Raw genomic sequence first — 27,625 nt, forward strand, 5'->3', positions numbered from 1 at the left:
TGAAAAGAAAGCTGCAGGCAGGGACTTTCTTTGCAGATAGGAATATTCTAGTAGGGGATGTGGAAATTCCCATAGTGATCTGGGAGACCCAGCCTACCCCTTACTCAAGTGGCTCATGAAGCCTTGCACCAGAAACCTTGACAGCAGCAAGGAGTGCTTCAACAACAGGTTCAGCAGGTACAGAATAACCATTCAATGTGCATTTGGCAGATTAAAGGGTCGCTGGCACTTCCTTTTTGGCAAGTTAAACCTCAGTGAGGAAAATATTCCCATCGTCATAGCAGCCTGCTGTGTTCTGCATAGCATTTGTGAAGCCCAGGGGGAAAGTTTCCCCAGGAGTGGGGGTCAGGTGAGGTGGATCGCCTGGTGGCTGATTTTGAGCAGCCAGACACCAGGGCTATTAGAGGGGCTCAATGGGGAGCTATTAGAATCAGGGAGGCTTGGAAGCAGCATTTTGACAATGAGCCCCAGTAATGTGTCTTTCTGTAATGCATTGCTGCCACGAATGACTTTTGTAATGATTGCTGCCTGAGTGTAAATTATAGTCTGCAAATGTGCCGATTGCCACGGTGTATGAATTTCTGCGGCAACCAGTGTGTGTAGGATACATATAAAGAATCATTGTATTTCTAACACATTTTGTTTAACAGCAATGCACAGATTTCCATTTCTTACAAGGGACATGACAGTCAGCAGCACTCTCTCCAATGAGGGTCTCACAGCCTTGTCTAAGCCCAGCTGTCATTATTGGGCATGTCCGTAGGGGTGTAGAGCAAGGGGTACTGTGATGGGCCAGGAACATGCCAAGAATGTATGTGGAGAATTTGGGGAGGGCATGGAACGCAGTTCTGTATGGGCTGCAGGGGTGTGGATCTGTTCCAGCTGCAGCACAATCAGGGACTTGAGCATCTTTGTTTCATCCTCCATGAGCTTTATTATCTCTCCTGCCCCTGTCTCCTCTCTTGGCTCTCCATGTTTAGTTTGTTGTCTCCACGCAGTGTGCTCACTAGCTGCATGATCAGACGATTGCAGCACTTCTCAAAACATGTCCTCCTTATCCCTCCTCGTTTGTCTCTTTATCTGACAGAAGTGCTTCACCAGTGTGTAGGAGCTGGCCCTCAAGGGCACATCTGCAGGAGCAAAAGAAACAATACACAGAGTCAGTATTGTGAGTGCACTCACAGTGTTGAATCATAAAAGTTACATATCCCTCTTTCTCACTTTACCCTTGGCAAGCATGCAGCACGGCGAGAGCACAAAACGTGGTTAGTTCAGCTCAGGGGAGGAAGGTGTAAGATGGGAGAATGGGTCTGGGTGGTTTCAGAAGAGGATCAGTACAAGTGCCGAAAGACATATTTTGAATGCTGGCACTGTTTTCCACAGGTGGGGCTGATTTAAGCTGATATCTCACTCCTGAGGGTAACTGAGAATGCAAGGGTGCATCTCCCATCTGCATGTGGTTTCAGACTGGGTCTGTATGCTGCTTGCCTGTGTACTGTTTTGGTTCCTGCAGACATAACTGCTGATTGGCACGGCAAAGTTTTCTACAACAGGGGAAGAAATGAAGCAGTTCTGCCAAGGAACCTTCAGCAGAGGATTGCAGAGTGTCTTCAGGAAAGGTTCCTATAGCTCTCTATGGAGGATTCCTGGGAAATCCGAGTGTGCATTAACAGACTTTTCTGCAGGGTCTCCAATGCATAGCTGCACGGGGGAATAAGAAGCAGGTGCAAACAGTACCTAGTGTTGTTAATTTCTCTCCCTTCTCCCATGTGCACTATGTAATAAAATGAAGGACACCTCTACCTCTTATAACTATGCAATATCAAAGCAAAATGAATACTTACTGGAGGTTCCCTTTCCTGCTTCATGCACACCTGAGCTGGGTCTGGCTAAACGACTCCGAAGTCCAAAAGTGGTCCTGGTGCATGACTGGACGATCCTGTCACCTGTCCCAAGACCTCCTTGTCCACCACTTTGTCCTCGGGGTTGACTACGCTGGCCGCTGCCTCCAGTTCTCCGGAAATATCCATGGGGCTTTTGGTGGTGGACATGGGGTTGCCACCGAGGACGGAATACGGCTCCTTGTAGAAGTGGAATGCTTTTGGTGCCACAACCAGAGCGACGGTTGGCCTCCCTTGCCTTCTGGTACACCTGCCTCAGCTCCTTGATCTTAGCAGGCACTGCTGCATGTCCCTTTCATGCCCCTTCTCCTCCATGCCATGAGAAGGGAAGAAAGGAGAGCAGCAGAATACAGACCCTGGATTTCAGAAAAGCAGACTTATTCTCCCAGGGGATCCTGCCCATCAGTTCCCTGAGGGAGTCAAACATGAGGGGGAAAGGAGTCCAGGAGAGCTGGCTGTATTTTAAAGAATCCTTATTGAGGTTACAGGGACAAACCATCCCGATGTGTAGAAAGAATAGTAAATATGGCAGGCGACCAGCTTGGCTTAACAGTGAAATCCTTGCTGATCTTGAACACAAAAAAGAAGCTTACAAGAAGTGGAAGATTGGACAAATGACCAGGGAAGAGTATAAAAGTATTGCTCGGGGATGCAGGAGTGAAATCAGGAAGGCCAAATCACACCTGGAGTTGCAGCTAGCAAGAGATGTTAAGAGTAACAAGAAGGGTTTCTTCAGGTATGTTAGCAACAAGAAGAAAGTCAAGGAAAGTGTGGGCCCCTTACTGAATGAGGGAGGCAACCTAGTGACAGAGGATGTGGAAAAAGCTAATGTACTCAATGCTTTTTTTGCCTCTGTCTTCATGAACAAGGTCAGCTCCCAGACTGCTGCACTGGGCAGCACAGCATGGGGAGGAGGTGACCAGCCCTCTGTGGAAAAAGAAGTGGTTCGGGACTATTTAGAAAAGCTGGACGAGCACAAGTCCATGGGGCCGGATGCGCTGCATCCGAGAGTGCTAAAGAAGTTGGCAGATGTGATTGCAGAGCCATTGGCCATTATCTTTGAAAACTCATGGCGATCCGGGGAAGTCCCGGATGACTGGAAAAAGGCTAATGTAGTGGCCATCTTTAAAAAAGGGAAGAAGGCCAGTCAGCCTCACCTCAGTCCCTGGAAAAATCATGGAGCAGGTCCTCCAGGAATCAATTCTGAAGCACTTAGAGGAGAGGAAAGTGATCAGGAACAGTCAGCATGGATTCACCAAGGGCAAGTCATGCCTGACTAATCTAATTGCCTTCTATGATGAGATAACTGGCTCTGTGGATAAGGGGAAAGCCGTGGACGTGTTGTTCCTTGACTTTAGCAAAGCTTTTGACGCGGTCTCCCACAGTATTCTTGCCAGCAAGTTAAAGAAGTATGGGCTGGATGAATGGACTATAAGGTGGATAGAAAGCTGGCTAGATTGTCGGGCTCAACGGGTAGTGATCAATGGCTCCATGTCTAGTTGGCATCCGGTATCAAGTGGAGTGCCCCAAGGGTCGGTCCTCAGGCCGGTTTTGTTCAATATATTCATAAATGATCTGAAGGATGGTGTGGATTGCACCCTCAGCAAGTTTGCAGATGACACTAAACTGGGAGGAGAGGTAGATACGCTGGAGGGTAGGGATAGGATACAGAGGGACCTAGACAAATTGGAGGATTGGGCCAAAAGAAATCTGATGAGGTTCAACAAGGACAAGTGCAGAGTCCTGCACTTAGGACGGAAGAATCCCATTCACCACTACAGACTAGGGATCGAATGGCTCGGCAGCAGTTCTGCAGAAAAGGACCTAGGGGTTACAGTGGACGAGAAGCTGGATATGAGCTAACAGTGTGCCCTTGTTGCCAAGAAGGTCAATGGCATTTTGGGATGTATACGTAGGGGCATTGCCAGCAGATCGAGGGACATGATCGTTCCCCTCTATTCGACATTGGTGAGGCCTCGTCTGGAGTACTGTGTCCAGTTTTGGGCCCCACACTACAAGAAGGATGTGGAAAAATTGGAAAAGAGTCCAGCGGAGGACAACAAAAATGATTAGGGGACTGGAACACATGACTTATAAGGAGAGGCTGAGGGAACTGGGATTGTTTAGTCTGCGGAAGAGAAGAATGATGGGGGATTTGATAGCTGCTTTCAACTACCTGAAAGGGGGTTCCAAAGAGGATGGATCTAGACTGTTCTCAGTGGTAGCTGATGACAGAACAAGGAGTAATGGTCTCCAGTTGCAGTGGGGGAGGTTTACGTTGGCTATTAGGAAAAACTTTTTCATTAGGAGGGTGGTGAAACACTGGAATGCGTTACCTAGGGAGGTGGTGGAATCTCCTTCCTTAGATATTTTTAAGGTCAGGCTTGACAAAGCCCTGGCTGGGATGATTTAGTTGGGGATTCGTCCTGCTCTGAGCAGGGGGTTGGACTAGATGACCTCCTGAGGTCCCTTCCAACCCTGATGTTCTATGATATTATGATTCAATCTGCCCCTAGGTTTCAGAGTTCCTAAGGCTGGCTCAAAGGTACAACAGAGCTGTACAGCCGCCTCTCCCACAGACCCAACAACTCTGGGGTACGCCAGCCGGGCACACGTTTGCTGCAGAAAGCCAGCATGGTCAACTGGGAAGATGCTATGTGAACTTTCCATGCCAATCACACAGGAAGTGGAATTTCAAAAACTCCCAGGGCTTTGAAGGCAGAGTTCACTGCCTGTGTACCTGGCAGCAGCTCAGTGGTATTGAAACTGCTGACCAGAGCAGTTATGATAGGCATTCTGGGACACCTCCTGGAAGACACTTAGGGTGACATAAGGAAGCACAGTGTCTACTGACACTGTGTTGTTCTAACTTCATTGCAAAAAGCTGTGTGCCGCTTGGGGAGGTGGTTTTCTTATGTCAGTCTAGGAGGAGCGTTAAATCAGCGGGAGGAGCACTGTAGTGTGTACACCTCCACAACTAAGTTTTGTTGAGAAAACTGTGTAGTGTAGACAAGGTCTTAGTCCCCTTCATGAAACTAACTCATAGCGAATATGCCACTAGAGGTATGCTGGGATGGTGATATGAACCGTTAATGCCTTCATGCCTTTCCCTGTTCTCAAGTGGAATTACACCAGTGATGAATTTAACCCACTGACACAAACAATACAAGGTGGAAATGAACCACTTCTAACACCGTAGAGTATATGTTAAGACAATGTAGTAATCATGTTTGCTCTCCTGAGTCAGATGAAAAGGCATAATAGAAAAATGTGAGGAAATGGATAGGTGGAGGTGGTAGAAGCCCCATTTTAAAATTTTATTGCAAAATAGGGTCCTTAACTCATGCTAATAAATAGCACACAAACTATACCAAAGTAGGGCTCTGTTGAATCCTCTCTAACAATCATCAACCTTTCAATTTTCCTGCTCTTTTTGGAGTCATGTAGGTGGAAGTAATGTACAGCTCCAAGAGGGTCCTCTATATGGGCTTGATTTGCAAGAAGTGAATTGTAAAGCTCACCAAGTTTTTTGTGTTTGGAAAACTCCAATTACACCAAACCTCACTGGTATGTTATAATCTGTTGTCTTGAGCAACAGACTATGCACCAAAAACTATTATTGACAGTGAATCTAAAATCACGACTATAATACAACCAGTTGTGCCAGAGAGCACCATGATTTTTTAAAAATACACCCCCCTCGCCACCCCCCAAAAGGAAAGAAAATAACCCACTGCTGCTGTAGTATTGGCTGGTGAGGCCTAATATTTCTAAGGAATAATACGAAGCCACAGAAAATCAATGGAGGTTTCTGTTTCAGTCATATTTACATTTTATCTGAGAAATACTCGTCATTCTGAAAAATCACATTGTATGCCAAACTAAATGTTACCATAGCAATAGTTATAAACAGACACTCTAGAGCCTACACATTTGCTTAACTATAAAGTAAGTAGGGATTTGTTTAATTAGAGCGATGAAATGCAGAACAAAATGTACTGCCATCTAGAATTATTGGGTTCATCTGGTTTAGCTGGACAATTCTAATTTAATTGAATTATGATGATACAACACAAAGAGCCATTGGGAAAATAAATGCTAACTACTCACTTATAGCTCACATAACCATAGCTGAAAAGTTGCTAGCCATAAAGGAGACGTATGAACAAAAAAGTTTTTATATTTGAAAGTTGGAAGCTACTGTACTGCTACCAGTTCTCTGCTCATTAAAAATTCAGCTGTAGTTTACTAATCCATATTATCTTGCCAAAATTTTAAACTTTACATAAAATAAAGACTGATAAAAGCTAAAAGGAATAATTTGGTCTCCATCCTAGATGAGTGCTGTGTCCATCTGGAACATATGCTGTCAAGTGTACTGAATTGTGTCAGTTTTCTGATGTGGGCTATTACCCACTAATTCAAATGAACAAACTGATTTTGCTCAGGCAGATGAATCTATATTTGAATCTCCATTCAGAAGGTCATTGCTGTAATATTTCAGCTGCAGTTCTCCAGTACTACTATTCTCTACACCCAACCCTTATTATTATGGTTAGGGTTTTGTTTTTGTTTTGGTGCTATTTTCAGCAGCATAAGCCATCTAAAGATTAGTTTCAGAGTAGCAGCCATGTTAGTCTGTATCCTCAAAAAGAAAAGGAGGACTTGTGGCACCTTAGAGACTAACACATTTATTTGAGCACAAGCTTTCGTGAGCTACAGCCCACTTCATCGGAGACTAACCAATTTATTTGAGCACAAGCTTTCGTGAGCTACAGCTCACTTCATCGGAGACTAACCAATTTATTTGAGCACAAGCTTTCATGAGCTACAGCTCACTTCATCGGATGCATCCGATGCATCCGATGAAGTGAGCTGTAGCTCACAAAAGCTTGTGCTCAAATAAATTGGTTAGTCTCCGATGAAGTGGGCTGTAGCTCACGAAAGCTTGTGCTCAAATAAATGTGTTAGTCTCTACGGTGCCACAAGTCCTCCTTTTCTTTTTTCTAAAGATTAGTGTGACTTTTTTTCCCCCTGACCACAAGTTTTGTTTATACTCGTGAAAGCATTTTGGTAACCCATCTACTTAAGTCTGTCAGAAGTAGAAAAATACATTTTTTATTCTTTTATAGTAAATAAAATCATACATGAATGTCTGTCCTGGTGAGTCTTAAATTCACCTCTTACCCATAAAGATCCAGTCTTAGGATAAGTGGAGGTGATGAGTACCAAATCCTGATAACTGCGGAGGAGCAGGGGGCTTTGTAACCCTAATAATGAGGTGTGGGTGGATATGAAATTCATCTCAACATGAATTTGGTATTCCAGTCCATTCTTTGGACTAGCAGCTGCTGTCCATCCACTATGCATTAAACACTGATCCTGTAGCTCTTCCACGCTAACTGGAGCTAGCAAAACTGCTTCCTCAATATGGTTCCTCCTTCCATGGTTCTTAAGTGACACTGAAGCTCTGGCAAACTAAAGTCTTAAGTCTGGTAGGATTTCTCTGTATCTGATCTCTCCTTATGCTTTACATTCATTTTTACTAAAGTGGGGAGCATAACAAGAGGGTATAATGATAGTTTCAGCAGCCCCCGAAACATAAGACTAATTCCTGTGATGAATGAAAAACATTCCATGCCCTACTGTTCATAAACAGGTCAGTGTCAGAGTTCTAATTAATTAACTTTATTTTTTTTTTTTTTGCAGGAAATAAGAAGGCAGCTTAAACAAGGAAATAAAAAGCACCAGAGCATTGGTTTCATTTAACTGACTCATTTATAAAGAAAAATAGAGTATTTGGAAGAGAAGTATTAGTCACTGAACACATTCTGATTAGTAGGAACTTGAAATAAATGACCAAATGTCCTAACAGTAGCTTTCAAGTTGATAGTCTAGGTAGCATGTTTTTTTCATGGTGATGTGCAATTAATAAATATGTTAGTGAACATGTGACAGTATACAATGACTTGTGTCAAAATGGAGACGCAATTATGTGTGAGATTCCTCCTGTGCCAGCAAATGAGATTGTACTGCTAAATGAGTTTGTTGAAAACCAATTGTAGAGGTCTCTGCCATTAGGCGTTCTTTATATTATTATTGCAATATTATGTTTACTCAAGCAAAAGTAGTGAAAAATTACTTTGGTAGCTACTTATAAAATAAGAAGCTGTTATCCTATGTGCACAATTGCAACATTGTATTCATAGAACTTTTGTACATTGGTTTTATACAATCATCCAAACAAGTTTAACAGCAATGAAATATCAGTCATACATAAAATACATTTCTTGCATAGATGTAAGCTTCTGTTCGTGTTACCATTTAGCTAACGCATAAACTATTCAGCATTCTTTGGTGTTCTTATTTAGATTAAAGTGAATAAAAACATGGCTATGAGAAATTTACATAGTATACATTTTCCTCCATAAGCGTTTAATATGGTACAATAATGAACTTCCTTAGGTGCTAAAAATTACACTGCAGGTGATGTGTAGAAATAAAATAGAAAAATATACAGGTTGATTCTGTAGCTATTTATTAGTCCTAGATGATGACCAAACATAATGGTTTAAAACTTTAAAATGTACTGTGTGTTGTGGAGAAAAGTTCTCATAACATTGTGTTCAGAAGTCTGGACACTAAAATAATTGTTTCTTGGGGTAATTCAGCATCTGTCTGAATTACCAGACTGTCAGTAGGAAGAAATGCGTACAAGCCTGCTTATAGTTATGCATAAACCATGGGCTCAAATTCATAGGCAAAGCATTACACATTTGTATTTTAGATATAAAGTATGTGAAGTTTGGAATACAGAAGTGTGTAAGTGTCACTCATGCAAAATTAATGTGTATTTTAAAAATGTAGCAGCTTATTATAGCTTGTCTTTAGTGATTGCTTAATCAGTTGTATAGGATTAATTTACAATGCTCGTAATCTTGCCAGCAAAGCCTCTACTTCAGGAACAACGTCTCCTTTGGAAGCAGAGCCAACAAGCTCCATTTCCTTTTCTCTGTTGCTTTCTCCATTGTAGGTCTCCTTTCTTCCAACAGCCTTGCTCCTTGCTGTAGAGGAATTAGCTTCCATGTCATAATTAAGCTCCTTGGTGATTGGAGTCCTTGTGAAGTTGAAATTGATATTGTGGTTTGAATGTGACTTTTCTAGGTGTGCTTTCTGGTTCTCTGTAGAAGAGAAGAAAATAAAAGCTTCATCTCATTGTTAAACAAAGACTGTTACTCTAGTTATATTTTTCAATACAGAAAGCCTTCAAAATAGACAAAGTTGGAGTAATTTTACATGTAGAAGGAATAGTATTGTTGGCATGAGGATGAACAGTTAAGAATTAAAAGATGGCATAAAATGACAATCATTACTTCTGAAAAAGCTATTTCTAGACAGTGTGGCTCAAGGGAAGCAATATGGAAGTAAGTAAACCATATTTATCAAACTAGCTTCCATTTTCACAAAGCCAGGGCCAGATCCTGCCAGGTGCTGAGCACCCTTGATTGACACTGAAATAATTTGGAATGAAGAACACAAGTGCCTTACAGGAATGGGCCTCCAGGTGAGAAGAGAAAGACACAGAAAGGTGTCTGACATTTTTAAACCCATGCTAGACTATATTTTTGTGTGTGCAGTGTTGTTGTTGTAGATGTGTTGGCCCCAGGTTATGAGACAAGGTGGGTGAGGCAATATCTTTTACTGGACCAAATTCTGCTGGTGAAAGACACAAGCCTTTTCCAGCAACACAGAGCTCCTCTTCAGGTCCGACAAAGGTACTCAGAGTGTCACAGTTAAATACAAGCTGGAACAGATCGTTAAGCATGAGAGAAGTTCACACGTTGCAGGAAATCATTCAAAATGAAGCAGGCAATTAACACCACTGCAGTCGCAGGTCCAGGGAGTGTTAGTGGGTTACAGATTGTTATAATGAGACATCAAACCAATCTCTATTAAGTCCGTGATTATTTGTGTCTATCAGAGTTATAAAATTAAGCTCCCAGGTGCACCTTTTGAAGGTGTTGTGCTGATTTCCTTTGAAGTTGACGATTGAGAGGTCAGATATGGAATGATCATTTTGTACTGTTTATGGGTACTTTGTACTGTGTAGCCCTGGGTACAACTGGCTCCCCAATATGCCTACCTCTTCGTGGGCCACCTCAAGGAAGAATTTCTTGAAATATACAACCCTAAACTGATGATACATCTGCGATATGCTGATTATATTTTCATCCTCTGGACAGGCAACCTATACTTCCTCAGAGATTTTCACCGCAACTTCAACAACCACATCCATTCATCAAACTCTCTCAAGAACACTCCCACATCCGCATCGACTTCCTGGACACGAGGATAAAAATTCACCAACAGAACCCTACAGACAATTATATACAGGAAATCCATGGATCACCACTCTTACCTTCACAGATAGAGCAAATACCTCAGACACACCAAGAAATCTTATCTACAGTGAGGCACTCAGTTACTACAGAACAAGGGTGGACAAACTTTTTGGCCTGAGGGTCACATTGGGGTTCTGAAACTGTATGGAGGGCCAGGTAGGGAAGGCTGTGCCTCCCCAAACTGCCTGGCCCCCACCCTCTGACTGCCCCCCTTCATACCCCCCCACCCATCCAACCCCCCGTGCTCCTTGTCCCCTGACCACCCCCTCCTGGGACCCCACACCCTATCCAACCCTCCCTGCTCCCTGTCCCCTGTCTGCCCCGACCCCTATCCACACTCCCGCGCCCTGACAGGCCCTCCGGGACTCTCACACCTATCCAATCCCCCCTATTCCTCGTCCCCTGACCATCCCACCTCAGAACCTCCACCCCATCCAACCGCTCCCTGTCCCCTGACTGCCCCCTGGGACCTCCTTCCCCTTATCCAACCCCCTCCCCCCCGCCCTCTTACCATGCCGCTCAGAGCAGCAGGACTGGCAGCCGAGCTGCCCAGCTGGAGCCAGCCACGCCGCTGTGCTTCCTGGCAGGAGCTCACAGCGCCACCACCCAGAGCGCTGGCTGTGGGGGAGGGGGGCAGCAGGGGAGGGCCTGGGGGCTAGCCTCCCCAGCTGGGAGCTCAAGGGCCAGGCAGGACGGTCCCACAGGTGGATGTGGCCCGCGGGCCATAGTTTGCCCATCTCTGCTATAGAAAGCCCTCTGAGGAGAAAGTCCAGGATACATGCCTTAACATACCTAAAACTGTCTTCACTAAACAAGGACACTCCATCAGCGAAGTAGATTTGCCAGCAGAACTGGCTTTGATACAGAAAACCCACACACACCTTGTTATCACCTAGCACCCCACACTGGAACCCATACAGGGTATAATCATAGAATTACAACCCATACTTGATGAGGACCACATCCTGAAAGAAATCTTTCCTGAATCCCCTCTTCTGGCATTCAAACAACCCTCCCAACATTGCCAAACTCATCATCAGAAACTAGCTCCTCACAGACCAGGACCCATCAACTCAAAGCAACACCAGACCCTGCCATAAACATAAGATGCAAAACCTGCAGATGCATACACTGCTACAGTGATCAGTATCCTCCACAGCACCCATTTCAAGATGAATGGGTCCTAGTCATGCCTGTCACATCATGTGGTGTACCTCATTCAGTGCATCAAATACCCCAACAATAAGTATGTGGGGGAAATCAGACTATCACTATGCTCTCCAGTGAACTCATACATAAAAATGATGAAAGACAAAAACACCCTATCACTTGTGGGGGAACACTCTTGACAAAATGATCATTCCACATCTAATCTCTCAGTCCTCGTACTCAAAGGAAATCCACAAAACACCTTCAAAAGGTGAGCCTTGGAGCTTAAATTCATAACTCTTCCAGACATTAGAAATCATTGACTCAATAGAGAGACTAGGTTTATTTCTCATTACAACAATCTGTAACCCACCAACTCTCCTTTGACCTATGACTGCTGAAGTGTTAATTGCTCACTTCATTTTGAATGGTTTCCTGCAACTTCTCTCTTTATGTTTAACAATCTGTTCCACCTTGTCCTTATCTGTGACACTCTGATTACCTTTCTGAGACCTGAAGAAGCGATCAGGGGAACTCAAAAGCTTGTCTTTTTTACCAGCCGAAGTTGGTCCAATAAAAGATATTACATCACCCACCTAGTGTCTTTTGTTTGTAGAATTTAGAATTTGTCTGGCAGATTTTTAAAACTTTAAATACATCAAAATTGTATTGTAATTTAATCATCCAAGATAATCTACTTTCTTTCCTTTCTGGTCTCTTTGTGGCTATATACAACTAAGTGACAGCGAGCTTGACTTATCTCACCAGCTGTGAGTTGCACTGGCTGATGAATAAATGGCTCTGCCTGATTGACTTTCCGAAAGAAGACTAGACAATTTTTTTTCTTTTTCTTTTTTTTTTTTTAAAGCAAGTGACTCTTTCATCTACCAGCCTTTTGAGTGATCCCTCTCATAGATCTTATACTTTTTAAAAACAAGCATACTCAATATTCATGTAACCTTGAACAAGGCTTGAAAATGGCTTCAACAAACTTGACATGACATTTAAAGTTTTTTGGTTATTCGCTGAAAGATGTTCCATCATCCCAATAGTAATGACTTTGGAGCACAGGCAGTCACTCATGACAGTGTGTTTTATGTGAGTGCTGAAAATTCCTACCGAAAACAGCTTGTACATTCCAAGGCAGCTGCTGAAGATATTTACTGCACTGTCATTCCCTGACCAGGGGCTCACAGTGATGGATGAGTATTTTACACACTATCTTGGACAATCTCAACAAATTTTATTAGTATGATCACCTTTTGGCTGTTGGAAGAAAATAAATACCCTCCTTTCTCCTTCTATATCAGATGGACAATTGTTACTTAAAATCTAACAGAGCTTCAATTTTCACTTAGCTGAACGGTTAAGCTCTATTTTATATATACTGTATGTTGGAAATAACACAATAATCCACGTGACTATAGTTGCACACATTGAGACTCCCTGTAACACATAAGGCCAAAAGAAAAGAGCTTTCAGCAAGTGAGACCATGCATACACACACATTATATACAATTTAAAATAATTGTAGTATGTTTATATATATTTCTCCATTTAATATTTTTTACTTAATAATTGTATTATAATGAATCTGCACACACCTCTGGGGGCTTTAAGATCCTATAGGACTACATTGTCTATATCAATATACAGAGTGCCCCTAACCTTTGCTGCTGTCCATATTCTGATGGTCAAAAAGATGATTGGGGGAGGGGGAAGAGAAGGAACCCATAATTTTCTGAAACTTCATCTTTTTTTTCTTTCTTTTTCTTTTAAGAGAATTTAGGGCTTGATATATGCTGGCCTGTGAATACTAAAGAATGAAGATGGGATTTTCAAAAGAGCCTACATGTGTTAGGCACTCCTTTGAAAACTGCAGCCTGCGGTCTCATTTTCTCAGCTAAAGGTATTGAAAGAACTGTTGTGATATAAATCTTGACGTGTGCTTCAAGCTGACCTGGAGGGGCCACCTACTACAGATAAATAAGCATAGTAAACATGTGAACTCTGACCTTGGTCTCTTACAATGCTGCAAACAAAGGAGCTTTAAAAAAAATGAGGCCCTGTTTCAGTGACAGATTTAAGCATAACTTTAAGTCCCATTGACGTCACCAGAGAATGAACTGTCTGTAATGATCAGATACAAAACAACAGTGGTAGAGCTGAAAATGCCTGTCTCACCCAGATTTAAAGGCTTCTGATAAGTCTCATAGATACTCTTCAATAAGAGAGTGAACCAACTCTAGGAAGTTCAAAGATGGCTTGAGAAGGTATGTCCTGGGCTGGGGAGCTAAGTAGAAGATATGCTGAACTTTCCAAAGCTGGAGAATGGTATATTTGAAAGACCTATGTCTGTCATCCTTTAATACAATGGTTCAGATCCACAAAGGGACTTAGGTATCTAAAACTCAGATTTAGGTGCCACTGTGATTCACAAACCCCCACTAAGCTGCCACCTAACCGTAGGTGCCTAAACTCACTAATTTTTGCTGTAAAAGTCCCCTAGGGGCCTACGTTTCTGCATCTGGCATGCATACTGCTGCCTCATGTGCACTGCATCCTCCTCTCCCCCTCCTGCCCTGCCATTTTGCATCAAGGGGGAGTGCATCACTGCCATTCTTATCAGAAATAGCTTAGATGCCTGACTTCAGATGTCTGTGGATCTCAAGCAGTGATAGGCACCTCCCTCTTGCTTGGACTTAGTTGCCTAACTCCCTAAGAGGGACAGGGTTTAGGACAGACCTGTCTTGTTGGCATCTGCTATTGGCCAGGTTAGGTGACTCCCTGCCTAGTATGCTGGCTTTTGTGGATCCCATTCTCAGTTGCCTCTCTCTCCCTGTGCATTGTATAGGGATCTTAGATACCTAACCAAGGGTTTGTGGATTACATTGGATAGCGAGGTGCCTAAAAGTTAGGTGTTGCAACGCTGAATGTGGGACCCCCGAAGTCCCTCTATGAACCTGGGCCTAAGATCGTATAACAAATCTAGATTATTTTGGACATTAGGTTTGAAATGTTGAAAGCCAGCTATGGATTTTAATCCCATGAATTACATCAATTTTAATGAAACATGTGCAGCTAAATCTACTAGTTGTCTTTTATAATTTGAAAATGGAAGTTAAGCTGATTTGTGTGGTTATATCTCCTACCCTGCTTTGAAAATCTCAGCCTAGCTAGGTCCTGAGTTTATAGTTTGCCATCTCTGCATCACACTACCTAACATGCTTCTGCAGTTTCAAAGGTTTATAATATTCTTCCCTTCCTGTCTTAAACTATGTTATATGGATATTTCTTAGATAATCTAGTCACAGCTCTAGCCACTTTTGTCAATATTTAGCAGTTACAATGCACAACTTCCTCGGTTTAATCAAGCTTCTCCCAACCAGTCACAGCGAGACAGAAAAAAAAGACATGGAAAAATATTTTCCCTTCCTCCAATGCCAAATAATTAGGGTTTGCACAATGCCTTAAAGTTCGGCGGATTCTGTCTACATTAGATGAAGTGGTTGTAGTGAGTTCCAGAATCAAAGGGACCCACAGAGATCATCCCACCAATAGTCCTTATTTTACAGTAAGGGAGCTCCAGCCCTAGTATCATTTGTGGCATGAGGAAAGAAGTGCTCTCAGGTAGGTATGTTCCAGGCCATTTACAGCTTTTATGATAGGTCAAAAACAATGCCTTCAATTGTATCTAGATACCAATAGGCAGCCACTGAAGATCATAGAGCAAACAATTTTTTTAAATTTCAGTTAAGGTTGTTAAGCAGCTTTAGAGAGAAGGCATACCATTCATCACATCTGTTTAAACAATTCTGATACTACCCTCATCACTTCATTCAAACAGAAACAATAGCCAACCCAACCCAAACAACCTTAACTCTGCTCCTAGAATTGTGTTACTTTTTAAGGGCCCACTCCAAACTTCCACTGAAAATAATAGCATTTCCCCTTTGGTTTTAATGGGTGTTGCCCAGGCCTTTTAAATAAAGTTTGGATAATAGAGTGTGTATGTGTTTTATTTGCTCAGCAGTGTCAAATTTGATGGTTATTACACAAGTAGTTCCTGTTTAATGTAATGGCCCTATTTTAATGATGGGTGTAAGTTATGTTGATATATTTAGCTTTATCTCTAATGTTTTGTCTAATTACGTATATATAGAATTATATATACTGTATATAAGTATATATAGAAACCCCAGCTAACAGAATGGCTGCTGCTGTATACCACACCTGAGACCAGGCTGTGTGTATGCACAGACACTTTAATACAGTGCCAGGCTGCTTCATGTGAAAAAGCTCTGCACAGTCTAATGAAAGCATGAGAGTCAGTTTAAAACTCTCTTTGCTGTGTATGCAAAGATTTTCCCAGAGCAGAAATTTTTGTTTTGCTAAGCCCCTCAGACTTTCTTTGCTGTCAGGCTCCAGCTGGTCCTTATTTCCCAACAGCAGTTCAGTGCCTGGCTCCAGCTCCAGGCTTTCTATTGTAAGCTCCTTTTTACCTATTTCTCCTGCTTCCTCCAAACTTGATTATTTGCAAACCAGCCCCACTCCAGGGCTCAATTCCAGCTCTATCCTCTTCCATGCCCTGTCTCTACCCAATCTCATCCCTCTGTTAGTGCCAGTGCTAGCCCACGGTGGCCCTATCCAGAAATATCCTCCCCTCCCCCAATTCTAAAACAGCCAAGTTCTTATAATAAAAAGCAAATGGGGGCCCCCCTTGAGATGCTTGGGGCCTAAGCAATTGCTTAGTTTGCTGATGCCTAGAGCCAGCTCCGCCCTCTGCTAACATCTGCAAATGAAGAGCCCTGGTCTCTTGGACTGTTAGGAGGTTTGACATCTGCCAAAGTTCCCTATGCTTGAGCATGGAAAATGTCTGTCTGTGAACTTGGAGTTGTGGAATACTTGCTATGCTGACAACATGTAGGTTGATAAATCAAGGGAGACAGGGAATAATTTAAAAAAAGGGTAATTTTTGATGTCCTAGTATTTTAAATCTTTTAATCATAAATTTTCAAACAAATCTCCAGAAAAATTCGACTCCTATTTTTAAGCATACCAAGTGTAAATAAATTGGTCAACTAATGAACAGTTAGAAAGGGAATAAACAGAGAATGTACAGTGGATATCTAGACTCAGCTTGAACTATGACACCTACACAATCCCACAGCATCTCACAGAATCACTGTTCGCTTTGTTTGGCTGTGGTATTTCTACCAGCCGCCAAGTATAAATATCAGATGTTTGCTCCTGTTGCTCCATTGTGGTGGAATTCTTTACATCATAGGAGTCACACTGGTGCCTCATTCTATTTCAAGTCAAAGCTTTAAAAGTCATTTTGCAGGTATTAAGAAGGGGAGAGGGAAACTCCTGTTCCTTTTTAATTAAAAATTCAAAAGACTCATTTGTTACCCTACCAAATCTTTTCATTTTAAAATTATAATGGGAATTTTATTCTGCTAAGATGACACCCTCAGGATCCTCTTTACTGCTGCACACAATGCTTCAAAGGTGCCACATGCATTGTTGCCTATAGGGCTCATTCACCCCAAGATGATCTCTGCCAGCTGCTGTAGCAGCTCCCCGAATCATCAAGTTTACTGGTAATATCCAGGAAATATGCATTCATCCTAGAGGCACTGGAATGGCTAGTGTCTGATTTGTAATGCCACTGCAACTGACAAAGAGGTTCCTGGGAATGGATTAAAAACTCAGAAGTTGCCATCTGCTGTGTTTTAGCAAAGAATCAGGACCCTACTGCAGTCTATAGGTAATAAAGGAGCGTAATTTATCACCTTAAAAAAACAATGTTGAGACCATATAAATCTATTTAGCTATTTGTAATTGCTAGCTGGCTAGTACTGTTGGGCATCAAACTACTGACCATAAGTTTGAACTCTTCTGTGCTACTTACTATTATGCTGGACTTCAGGAGTAGGAGGCCTTTAGCCCTCTCCTGTCTACTGGCAAAATGATTGCAATCCTTTTAGAAATGGCATCCTAGACTGAGGCTACGGACAACTTGTCCTCTCCCCACAATACCGGATCAATTCTTACATGTACTAAGGCCATGTCTACACTTAGAAGCTTACAGCGGCACAGTTGTACCGATACAACTGTGCCACCATGAGAGTGCTCATGTATCCGAGTTATGCTGATGGGATAGAGCTCTCCCATCGTATAATAAAACCAGCCCAATGAGCATCTCCCGCCGACATAGCACTGTGCACATGAGCGCTTTTGCTGGGAAAATTTATGTTGCTCAAGGATGTGTTTTTTCACACCCTTGGGCGACAAAAGTTTGGCCGACATAAATGCTAGTGTAGACATGCACTAAGCTACCTTCCCTCTTTGTCAGAGGCTCGCACTGCCTCCACATCTAACTGCCAGCTCCACCAATGAAAGGCTGCAAAACCCTCTCGTTCAAAGACCAAGACCTTTTCGCTATCTTTTTAAACTGGAAAACTCAAACTAATAGTATTTGAGGCAATACTGCTTCAAACTTTTTGTTTCAGTATTGCTACTTTTATCTGTTTTGGACATCTTTTCACAGATTAAAGCATATAAAACGAAGCAGTACTTAGAAAATTCAATGTACAACAGAATAAATGACAATACAGAGCACAGCCTTTTTAAACTACATTTTTCCACTAACAGACTTCGCTTAGTCTATGTCAGACCAGTAACTCTTGAAAATGCAAAAATTCTCTTTGTTAATTTGGCAGTGGCACATTTCTGTAAATATTTGCAAAAGATATATATACTCAGTTCAAAATTACTCTTCCTAGGCTGAAAAGCATTATCTCTCTCCCTGGAATTTAAGCACAACTCTTTAAAAAATGACAGAAGAGCAACAGAAGCCTACCCCTGGAAAGGCTCTTCAGCAAGAACTCTTGAAATGAAGACACTTTATTTCTTTGGAGTGCAGCCTTTGTTCATCAACTCCAGGAATATGCTACAACCCTTTCACTCATCAGCAAGACCAAAAATCAGAAAAAGGCCCTCAAAAATTAGACATGTTAAATTTTTAAATGTGCAGGAAGAAGCCAACAATACCAATGGACACAGTTAGAAATTCTCAAGCTATTTTTAAATTGGGAGGTAGTTCTCTGGGCGACAGACTGAAGTTGATTTCGGATGTTTTGTTACCTCAAGGAACGCCAACCATAATGAATGGTTGTCAATAACAGACAACACAGCAATCGCTGAAGTATTAAATGCCTTTTTTTGTTTCAGTTTTCACCAAAAAGTTAGCAGTGATTGGACAGCTAACATAGTAAACATCAGTGTAAATGGGGTAGGATCTGAGGCTAAAATAGGAAAAGAACAAATTAAGAATTACTTAGGCCTTGTCTACACTGCCACTTTACAGCACTGCAACTTTCTTGGTCAGGGGTGTGAAAAAACAGCTCCCTGAGTGCTGCAAGTTTCAGCACTGTAAAGTGGCAGTGTAGACAGTGCACCAGCTACCCCCCTCGTGGAGGTGTTTTTTTTTTTTTTATAGCGCTGGGAAAGCTCTCTCCCAGGGCTGGTGCTGCAACTACACAGGCACGTTAAAGCGCTGCCGAGGCAGCGCTTTAACGTTGCTAGTGAAGACATGCCCTTAGACAAGTTAGATGTCATCAAGTGGGCAGGGACTGATGAAATACATCCTAGAATACTTAAGAAACTGTCTGAAGAGATCTCTGAGCCATTAGTGATTATCTCTGAGAACTTGTGGAGAACAGGAAAAATATCCCTAGGATTGGAAAAGGGCAACTATAGTACCTATCTTTAAAAAGGGGAATAAGGACAGCTGACAGAATTATAGACCAGGCAGTTTAACTTTGGTACCAGGAAAGATAATGGAGCAAACAATCAATTTGCAAACAATCAATTTGTATAGAAGAAAATAAGGTGATAAGTAAAGTCAACATGGATATGTCAAGAACAAATCATGTCAAACCAACCTGTCTTTAACAGGGTAACAAGACTTGTGGATAGAGGAGAAGCAGTAGATGAGATATATATCAACTTTAGTAAAGTTCTCGATACTGTGTCCCATGATCTTCTCATGAACAGATTAGAGAAATATAGTCTAGAGATATATAGTCTAGAGATGAACCTACGATAAGATGTGTGCACAACTGCCTGGAAAACTATACTCAGAGAGTAGTTATCAATGGTTCACAATCGAGCTGGAAGGGGAGGGACATATCGAGTGGGGTCCCTCAGGGATCTGTCTTGGGTCCAGTTCTAGTCAATATCTTCATAAACTATTTGGATAATGGCATACAGAGTACAATTATAAAGTTTGTGGACAACACCCTGGTGGGAGGGGTTGCAAGCGCTTTGAAAGACAGGATTACAATTCAAAATGATCTTGACAAACTGGAGAAATGGTCTGAAATAAATAGGATGAAATTCAAGGACAAATGCAAAATACTACATTTAGGAAGGAATAATCAACTGCACAAATACAAAATGGGAAATGACTGCCTAGGAAGGAGTACTTCAGAAAAGGATCTTGGGATTAGAGTGGATCACAAACTAAATATGAGTCAACAGTGTAATACTGTTGCTAAAAAAGTGAACATCATTCTGGAATGTATTAGCAGAGTGTTGTAAGCAAGACACAAGAAGTTATTCTTCCACTCTACACAGCACTGATAAGACCTCAACTGGAGTACTGTGTCCAGTTCTGGGCACCACACTTTGGGAATGATGTGGAAAAATTGGAGAAATTCCAGAAGCGAGCAACAAAAATGACTGACAGTCTATAAAACATAACCTATGAGAAAAGATTTTAAAAATTAGGCTTGTTTAATTTGGAGAAGAGAAGAGGGGGGATTTGATAACAGTTTTCAAGTCTGTAAAAGGTTGTTATAAAGAGAAGAGTGATAAATTGTTTTCCTTAATCAGTCTGGTTACAGGAAATAAGGCAAACGTTATGAATTTATAGCTAAAGCTACCAAAAGCCATGGGTGATACACTGTTAATCATAATGATTTTGACTTTACTACTGTTGTATCGTTCCACACATTGCTCTTGGACATATCCCAAAGGCTTCATAGACACAAATCTTTTAAAGCACATATCACCCAGCTTCCCCAGTATCCTGAGGAGCTAAGCATGCGGATGAAGAACACAAGCAGAATTGAAGTGATATCGGTTAGTAGATGGAGGGAGAGATGAGGGAAAGCATTTAGAGGTTCTAGTAGAACTCATGCCTATTCCTTCAGTGAAAGGCATATGTTCATTGATCATCAAGATAGTGTGCAATGTGGCAGTTGTATAAGACTTGGCTCCCTATTTGGATGCCCAGTGTCAGAGGAGAGGCAAAAAATACCTTTTTCCACCTTCATGTGGATAGGAAAAATCTACCAGCTCCTTTTTGACAAAGAGCTGTTGAAAGTGTATTGTCTCTCACTTCAAGGCTGGACGCTGCATTGCTCTGTACCTGGGGCTGACAGTGGATCCCGAAAGGAAAGTGGTTTACAGTACAACAGCCTAACTGGAACAGGCAAGCAAGAGCATCTCAGAACAGTGCTCTGCATTCTCCATTGATTCTCCATTGAATATTCGATCCTACAGGAGTTTACAATACACTCATGACTTCCTTCCTTCAGAGTATATGCAAGACTTCTCTTTACATATACCTTCTGACAGGACAAGCAGTGACATTGTGACAAACCCTATTTCACCTGCATCTGAAAAAATTCAAGTGAAAACAACCAGCACCGACCAAGACTAAATAGATGTGGCTAAGCCTCCAACTATTGTTATTCTGCCAGGAACTGGCCCAGATCAATCTCCCATACTCTACTTCCCTTGACATGGACAGTATATAGACCTAAATCCTCCTTTCCTTCATTCATGTAACCCCCCACCCCACCCCCTCCAAACACAGCTTGTTTAGTAACAGGATGGCTAGAGTTGTAAAATACACTATAAGCTATTTTGTAATTAAAAAGAGAGCCAGAAGAAACCCGCTGCACTACTGACTCACCATAGCTACTAGGAGGGAGTGAGTTGATCAGCAGGATAAACCAAGAAAAAGCAACCTGACAGATGTTGTTCCCCTTTAAAGACAAATAAGAAAAAATAATCCCGAACCAATGTTGCTTCAGTTGTTCTCACACATTTATTTAACTGACAGGGTTTATGATATGAAACTCTTAGCACAATGGAAAGACCAACAAAACTGAGACTCAATCCTGTAGTTCTTAATTAGGTAAAACTCCCATTGTCTTCAAAATTCAATCTATTAATGTTTAGTTTTCCCACATCTGAATTTCCTGAGCACTGCTGTTCATCAAAATAAGTTATTAAAGAATTGTTACGAGATCATCTGATTTGTCTAGAGATTCTTATATTTTTGCTACTGAAATACATGTTACTGAATTGACTTCCAGAGAGTTTTGTCTGAGTAAGGACTTTGGGATAATTTCTTTGTTTTATAAACAGAGAATGTGAACGCTTAATTTTTAGTCTTTCAAACAAACAAATCTCTGGTGTAAAAAACAAATTCAAAATTATCTTCAGATCACCTAAGGCAATCCAGCTAGTATTATCCAGACACAAGTCTACCTAAATTATTTTGATGAACAGCAGAGCTCAGGAAATTCAGTTAATGGAAAATTGTGCTTAATATCTTTCCTCTGTTTAAATGGTGATCTAGCATGGAACAGCACACAACGATATACATATAGGCTATGAAGGGATACTTATTTTCTCTGAATGAGAAAAAGTGTAAAGTGCGTGAATGAGAAGAAACACTAATACTGGGGACTTGCTATGCATGTCGTGGAGCAAATTTATGCTTGATCCTTTGGAGATTTTTAAACCCCTCCTACTCCTGGAATACAGGACAATTAATACTGAATACAAATGACTTCAAGATTTATTGAAGTAGAGGTATGATTTTTTTAACCACTGACAAATAGCTAACATTTTAAAAAATGTTTAAATAGATTTATTATATTGCAACAGAATGCCCACTTTCTTGATACTCAAGACACTTGATTTTTTATGTAAATATTTTTATCCTGTTTGTACACTAATTACTTTTGATTAAAAAAATAAAGCAGCAAATGTGTGAGAGATACTAACACAACAGCATTGTATGCTTACATGATCATAGTTTTCAATGTGGGACATGATAAAATTATAACTGAAAGAAATGCAGCTGTAATCTTATTACATTTCCCTAATTGAATCTCTGATTTACACAGGGCAAATACTACAGTGGCCGAAGGGAATATTTCCTAAATTATTGTCTTTCAGCTCCACATATTGCACCATGTTACTGAGAGTCTATACCTAACTACTGATGGCAGAAAACTGTTGCAAAACAGAGATGTGCCTTCTATGGAGAAGGTCCAGTACTCTGACATTACTAACTGAAATCACTCAAGTACAGCTTTCCAATCCTGTGTATAGCAGAGTGATAGTAAACAGCAAAAATATGCAGCTTGTAGAATCAGGACTATTCATTATGGAGTAGGTCTTGTTTATTGCTCTGTGCATTGCTCTCTTAATATCCAGAAGTAGTCTTTAGAAGTAATCAGAAAAATTGCAATAGCCGGAGACCTTGTGTATTGCATCATAGCTCTCATAAAATACAAGATATATCTCCTCCCTCTATAGCACAGCAGAAGACACTTAATATACTTTAGCGTCACTTTTTATTAGTTTAATAGTTTTTCCAACAATGTCTATGATTGACAAAGTCAGGATAAGAAAATGTTCCTGAATTGCAAAAGAAGTGCTGTGGGCTGCTAACAACTTATTTCATTTCTACCCTGTAGCCATGGCCTAAACACCTGATGAACTGTCAACTGCACTTAGATGATGCCACCATACATTTGAAATGTAATTTCTTGCACCTTAAGGCTTTACAATGGATGCTCATCAACCTTACTAATCAAAAACAGATGACTCCACCAGAATTAATGAGGCACTCAATTGCATTACTGAAGGTGGATTTTTTTTTTAAAACCCAACCTGTTATATGCATTTCATTCATTTAAAAGTTGCTGCTCTTCCTGGTGTGAAAGAATGTGGAATTTAAAGGAATAAAACATTCAAATAAATAAATTCAGGTAACTGAATTTTACTAAGTGTTCAGAAGCAGGAGATACAAAATATTTTTCTTTGTTTCAGAGGGAAGAAAAGAGGGATGTACTAAAGTACTAAACAATGTTATGAAAGGGGACTGACTTATTTAGCATGAATTTCCTCTGCTTTCAAAAACAATGTTTGATTATGAGCACTGAATAAAGTAATTTATGAAAAAATGAACCACACTGGATCGTAATTTGACTTTCCCATTCAACAGAGGCTAAATCAAAGGTTTCACAGTTCAGATTAGATAATATATACAATTTCTTCTCACCTACTTGACTACTGCTGCTACCTCCTCAAAAATCATCTTCAAAATTGCTGCCTCTAATTTTTCAATTCATTCAATTTTTCAATTCAATTCAATTCATTCAATCATTCAATTCATTCAAAGAAGTATGGGCTGGATGAATGCACTATAAGGTGGGTAGAAAGTTGGCTAGATTGTCGGGCTCAACGGGTAGTGATCAATGGCTCCATGTCTAGTTGGCAGCCGGTGTCAAGTGGAGTGCCCCAGGGGTCGGTCCTGGGGCCGGTTTTGTTCAATATCTTCATAAATGATCTGGAGGATGGTGTGGATTGCACCCTCAGCAAATTTGCGGATGATACTAAACTGGGAGGAGTGGTAGATACGCTGGAGGGCAGGGATAGGATACAGAGGGACCTAGACAAATTGGAGGATTGGGCCAAAAGAAACCTGATGCGGTTCAATAAGGATAAGTGCAGGGTCCTGCACTTAGGACAGAAGAACCCAATGCACAGCTACAGACTAGGGACCGAATGGCTAGGCAGCAGTTCTGCGGAAAAGGACCTAGGGGTGACAGTGGACGAGAAGCTGGATATGAGTCAGCAGTGTGCCCTTGTTGCCAAGAAGGCCAATGGCATTTTGGGATGTATAAGTAGGCGCATAGCGAGCAGATCGAGGGACGTGATCGTTCCCCTCTATTCGACATTGGTGAGGCCTCATCTGGTGTACTGTGTCCAATTTTGGGCCTCACACTACAAGAAGGATGTGGATAAATTGGAGAGAGTCCAGCAAAGGGCAACAAAAATGATTAGGGGTCTGGAACACATGACTTATGAGGAGAGGCTGAGGGAACTGGGATTGTTTAGTTTGCAGAAGAGAAGAATGAGGGGGGATTTGATAGCTGCTTTCAACTACCTGAGAGGTGGTTCCAGAGAGGATGGTTCTAGACTATTCTCAGTGGTAGAAGAGGACAGGACAAGGAGTAATGGTCTCAAGTTGCAGTGGGGGAGGTTTAGGTTGGATATTAGGAAAAACTTTTTCACTAGGAGGGTGGTGAAACACTGGAATGTGTTACCTAGGGAGGTGGTAGAATCTCCTTCCTTGGAAGTTTTTAAGGTCAGGCTTGACAAAGCCTTGGCTGGGATGATTTGATTGGGGATTGGTCCTGCTTTGAGCAGGGGGTTGGACTAGATGACCTCCTGAGGTCCCTTCCAACCCTGATATTCTATGATTCTATGATTCTCCCAATTTCTTCTCTAACCAAACCTTGCATACATGTAGAGTTGGAAGCAATATCTCAATCCATCATACTAATCTATTTTCTTTCCCCCATACCTTAGCAATGACAATAGCTACTATAATAACTTTAGGATGCCAAGATTTAACTAAAATCTGGGGTGCATCTAGGGATGGCTTCAAAGCTTATCAATTAACTTCAAAATTAACCAAGAAATTGGGCACAATTTTAGATTAAATACATTTCTAAGTTTAAAAAAAATGGTATAAACCAACCCTGACCCTATCTCAGTGGATGTGAAGAGCCCAGGGGCACAGGAAACAGTGTGGTTCAGCTAGGTGAGAGAGTGGCAGGATTTGACTGTCATTCCTCCTCCATTTACCCCGAAGGGTTGCACCCAGCCATGCTACTTGAGGTGGATGATGAGTTATGGATTTGCCCCAATGTACGCAGGAAGAGGATTGATAGTGAGGGCATTAAGTTTTCCCACTTCTCTCAAACATGTGAAAAACAACAATCATCTGGGAAAAATATTATTTCTGAAATTACAGTGGACTCCAAAGGAGGCAACATGCCTTAAGATCATTCTAAATTGTTAAAACATAGTCTCTTAATTGGCTTTTTCCTTGTGCATAAGCAATATCTATAGGTTCACAGGATTGGTACTGTGATAGAGAATCTTTCAGTTGTATTTTGCCATTTCAAATCTAGTCCAGGTCAAAAGAGATTGAAAGAAGTTACCACCAGACAACTATATGATTTGGTGCCCTCAGCCATGTTCCTAGTAGACAGATGGTTGTATTACAAAGCCACCACCAATGCGACTGGCAATAATTGAAAATATTTTTGGCAGTTTCAATGGGAGGGGAAGAATTACAGATCATAGGCACTTAATTATACCTTGCAGCCCTAAAAGGTTACTCCTGCCTGTGTTGTACTCATGCAGTAGATAAACAAAGGACTTCAGTTTCCTGGGCTATCCATTATCTACCAATGAATACTGACTTCAAGAAACATTTTGACAAAGAATTTAAGCAAAACAGATAACCTATTAGTAGCACAATTAAATTTCTGTGACAAGGGGAAATCCACATGCATCTGCAGAGGATAGCTGGATGAATACTGTTTGGGAAGTGCTGATGAAGATGACCAATCTGAAAGGAGACACAAAATCTGTGTCTCCCTTATTAATTACTCTGAAAAGGACACAGTAAAGAAGCCCATGCTATAATGACTGTGGGGAAATAAAAGAACAAAAACAAACCCCAAACCTCTGACCTACTTGTTGTATATCCACGTGACATGTTTAGCATGACATGTTGTGGAACTTAATCTTCCTTTCCACTATAGTTTCCACTGACTGACTAACTTACCATAACAATTTATTTAGGAATTTTTTTTACTAATGGTTAGTAACCAAGAGTTTTAACTCTCAATTATTTTTAATCATCATACTTTACATTTTGTATACTAAAGCCCTAACTACTCTGAAGAAATTCTTACCTACTGTATTATTTGTTAGGATTGTCTGTTTCCCATCCCTTGCCTTCACTTCCGGCTGAAGCCAGAAATTGGGTCACTGTTAGTGTGTTGTCTAAAGCAGAAGGCAACAGAGGAACACTTAGCAAAGACGCTTTAAAATTCCACCTCTGTTCCTCCCAAAGAGATGGTGTTGTGGGGAGGAGTTGACCTAAAGGGTCTTACAGCTGGCTTGCAAACATTCTGGGGGTAGGGTAGAGGGCTATGAATGAAAGAAAAGGGTGAGCAGAGCTACTGGTAGATTAGGTGGCCACTAAATTCTGAAGAGTTGAGCAGGGGCACAGCCTTCTCTGAGCTATTCCCAGACCACTATTCTGAGGCAGCTCTTGCCCCCACAGGTGGCAGCTGCAGCAGGCTCTCACCTGCTCTTATCCCGAAGGTGGCAGTAGCAACATACAGCTCATCGGCTCCTCTTCCAAAACACATCTCTTGGGAGAAAGAGGAAAACAACAGAGAGGCTCATGTTGCTGCTGCTGTTACAACAGGTGCGGGTGAGGTGATTAAATAATCTTGGATGGTATTTGTGCCACTAGAGCCACAGGCAGCGACTCTGTGGGTGCTCTGGGGCAGGAGCAACCAAGGGGAAAAATTAGTGGGTGCTCTGCATACACCAGCAGCCAAGCTCCCCGCCCCATCTCCTCCTCCCCGCTTGAGCGCGCCGCATCCCCACTCCTCTGCTTACCTCCCAGCATTTCCCACCTGGCTGCTGCCAAACAGCTGTTTGGCAGCATTAGCATGCTCCGGGAAGGGGGTGAGGAGCGGGAACGTAGTGTGCTTAGGGGAGGAGGCGACGAAGAGCCGGGGCCGGGATTTGGGGAAGGGGTTGGAATATTGGCAGGGAGGGGGCAGAGACTTTGGGGAAGGGGTTGGAATGGGGGCAGGGAAGGGCTGGGAAGAGGCAGGGCAGTGGGCGGGGCCTCATGGAAGGGGTGGAGTGGGGACAGGGCCAGGGGCAGAGGGGCGGGGTCGAGCACCCACAGGAAAGAGAAGATGGTGCATATGACCAGAGCTCTAAGTCTTAAGGAGATCAACACATTTTTTTAAAACT

The 27,625-nt window shown here is 41.8% G+C and overlaps 1 protein-coding gene across 1 annotated transcript in view; it reads right to left on the reverse strand.

Annotated features, from left to right (window-relative positions):
- Positions 1–6,935: 6,935 nt before the first annotated feature.
- DIAPH3 (diaphanous related formin 3) overlaps positions 6,936–27,625 on the reverse strand; it is a 541,978-nt gene continuing 521,288 nt past the window's right edge. The window contains exon 27 of the mRNA XM_074961715.1: positions 6,936–9,082. Coding sequence (XP_074817816.1) covers positions 8,823–9,082 — 260 coding nt within the window. The 3' untranslated portion in view covers positions 6,936–8,822. The remainder of the gene's footprint in view (positions 9,083–27,625) is intronic.

The sequence above is a fragment of the Natator depressus genome, chromosome 1 (assembly GCF_965152275.1).
Source record: "Natator depressus isolate rNatDep1 chromosome 1, rNatDep2.hap1, whole genome shotgun sequence".
NCBI classification, from domain to species: domain Eukaryota; kingdom Metazoa; phylum Chordata; order Testudines; family Cheloniidae; genus Natator; species Natator depressus.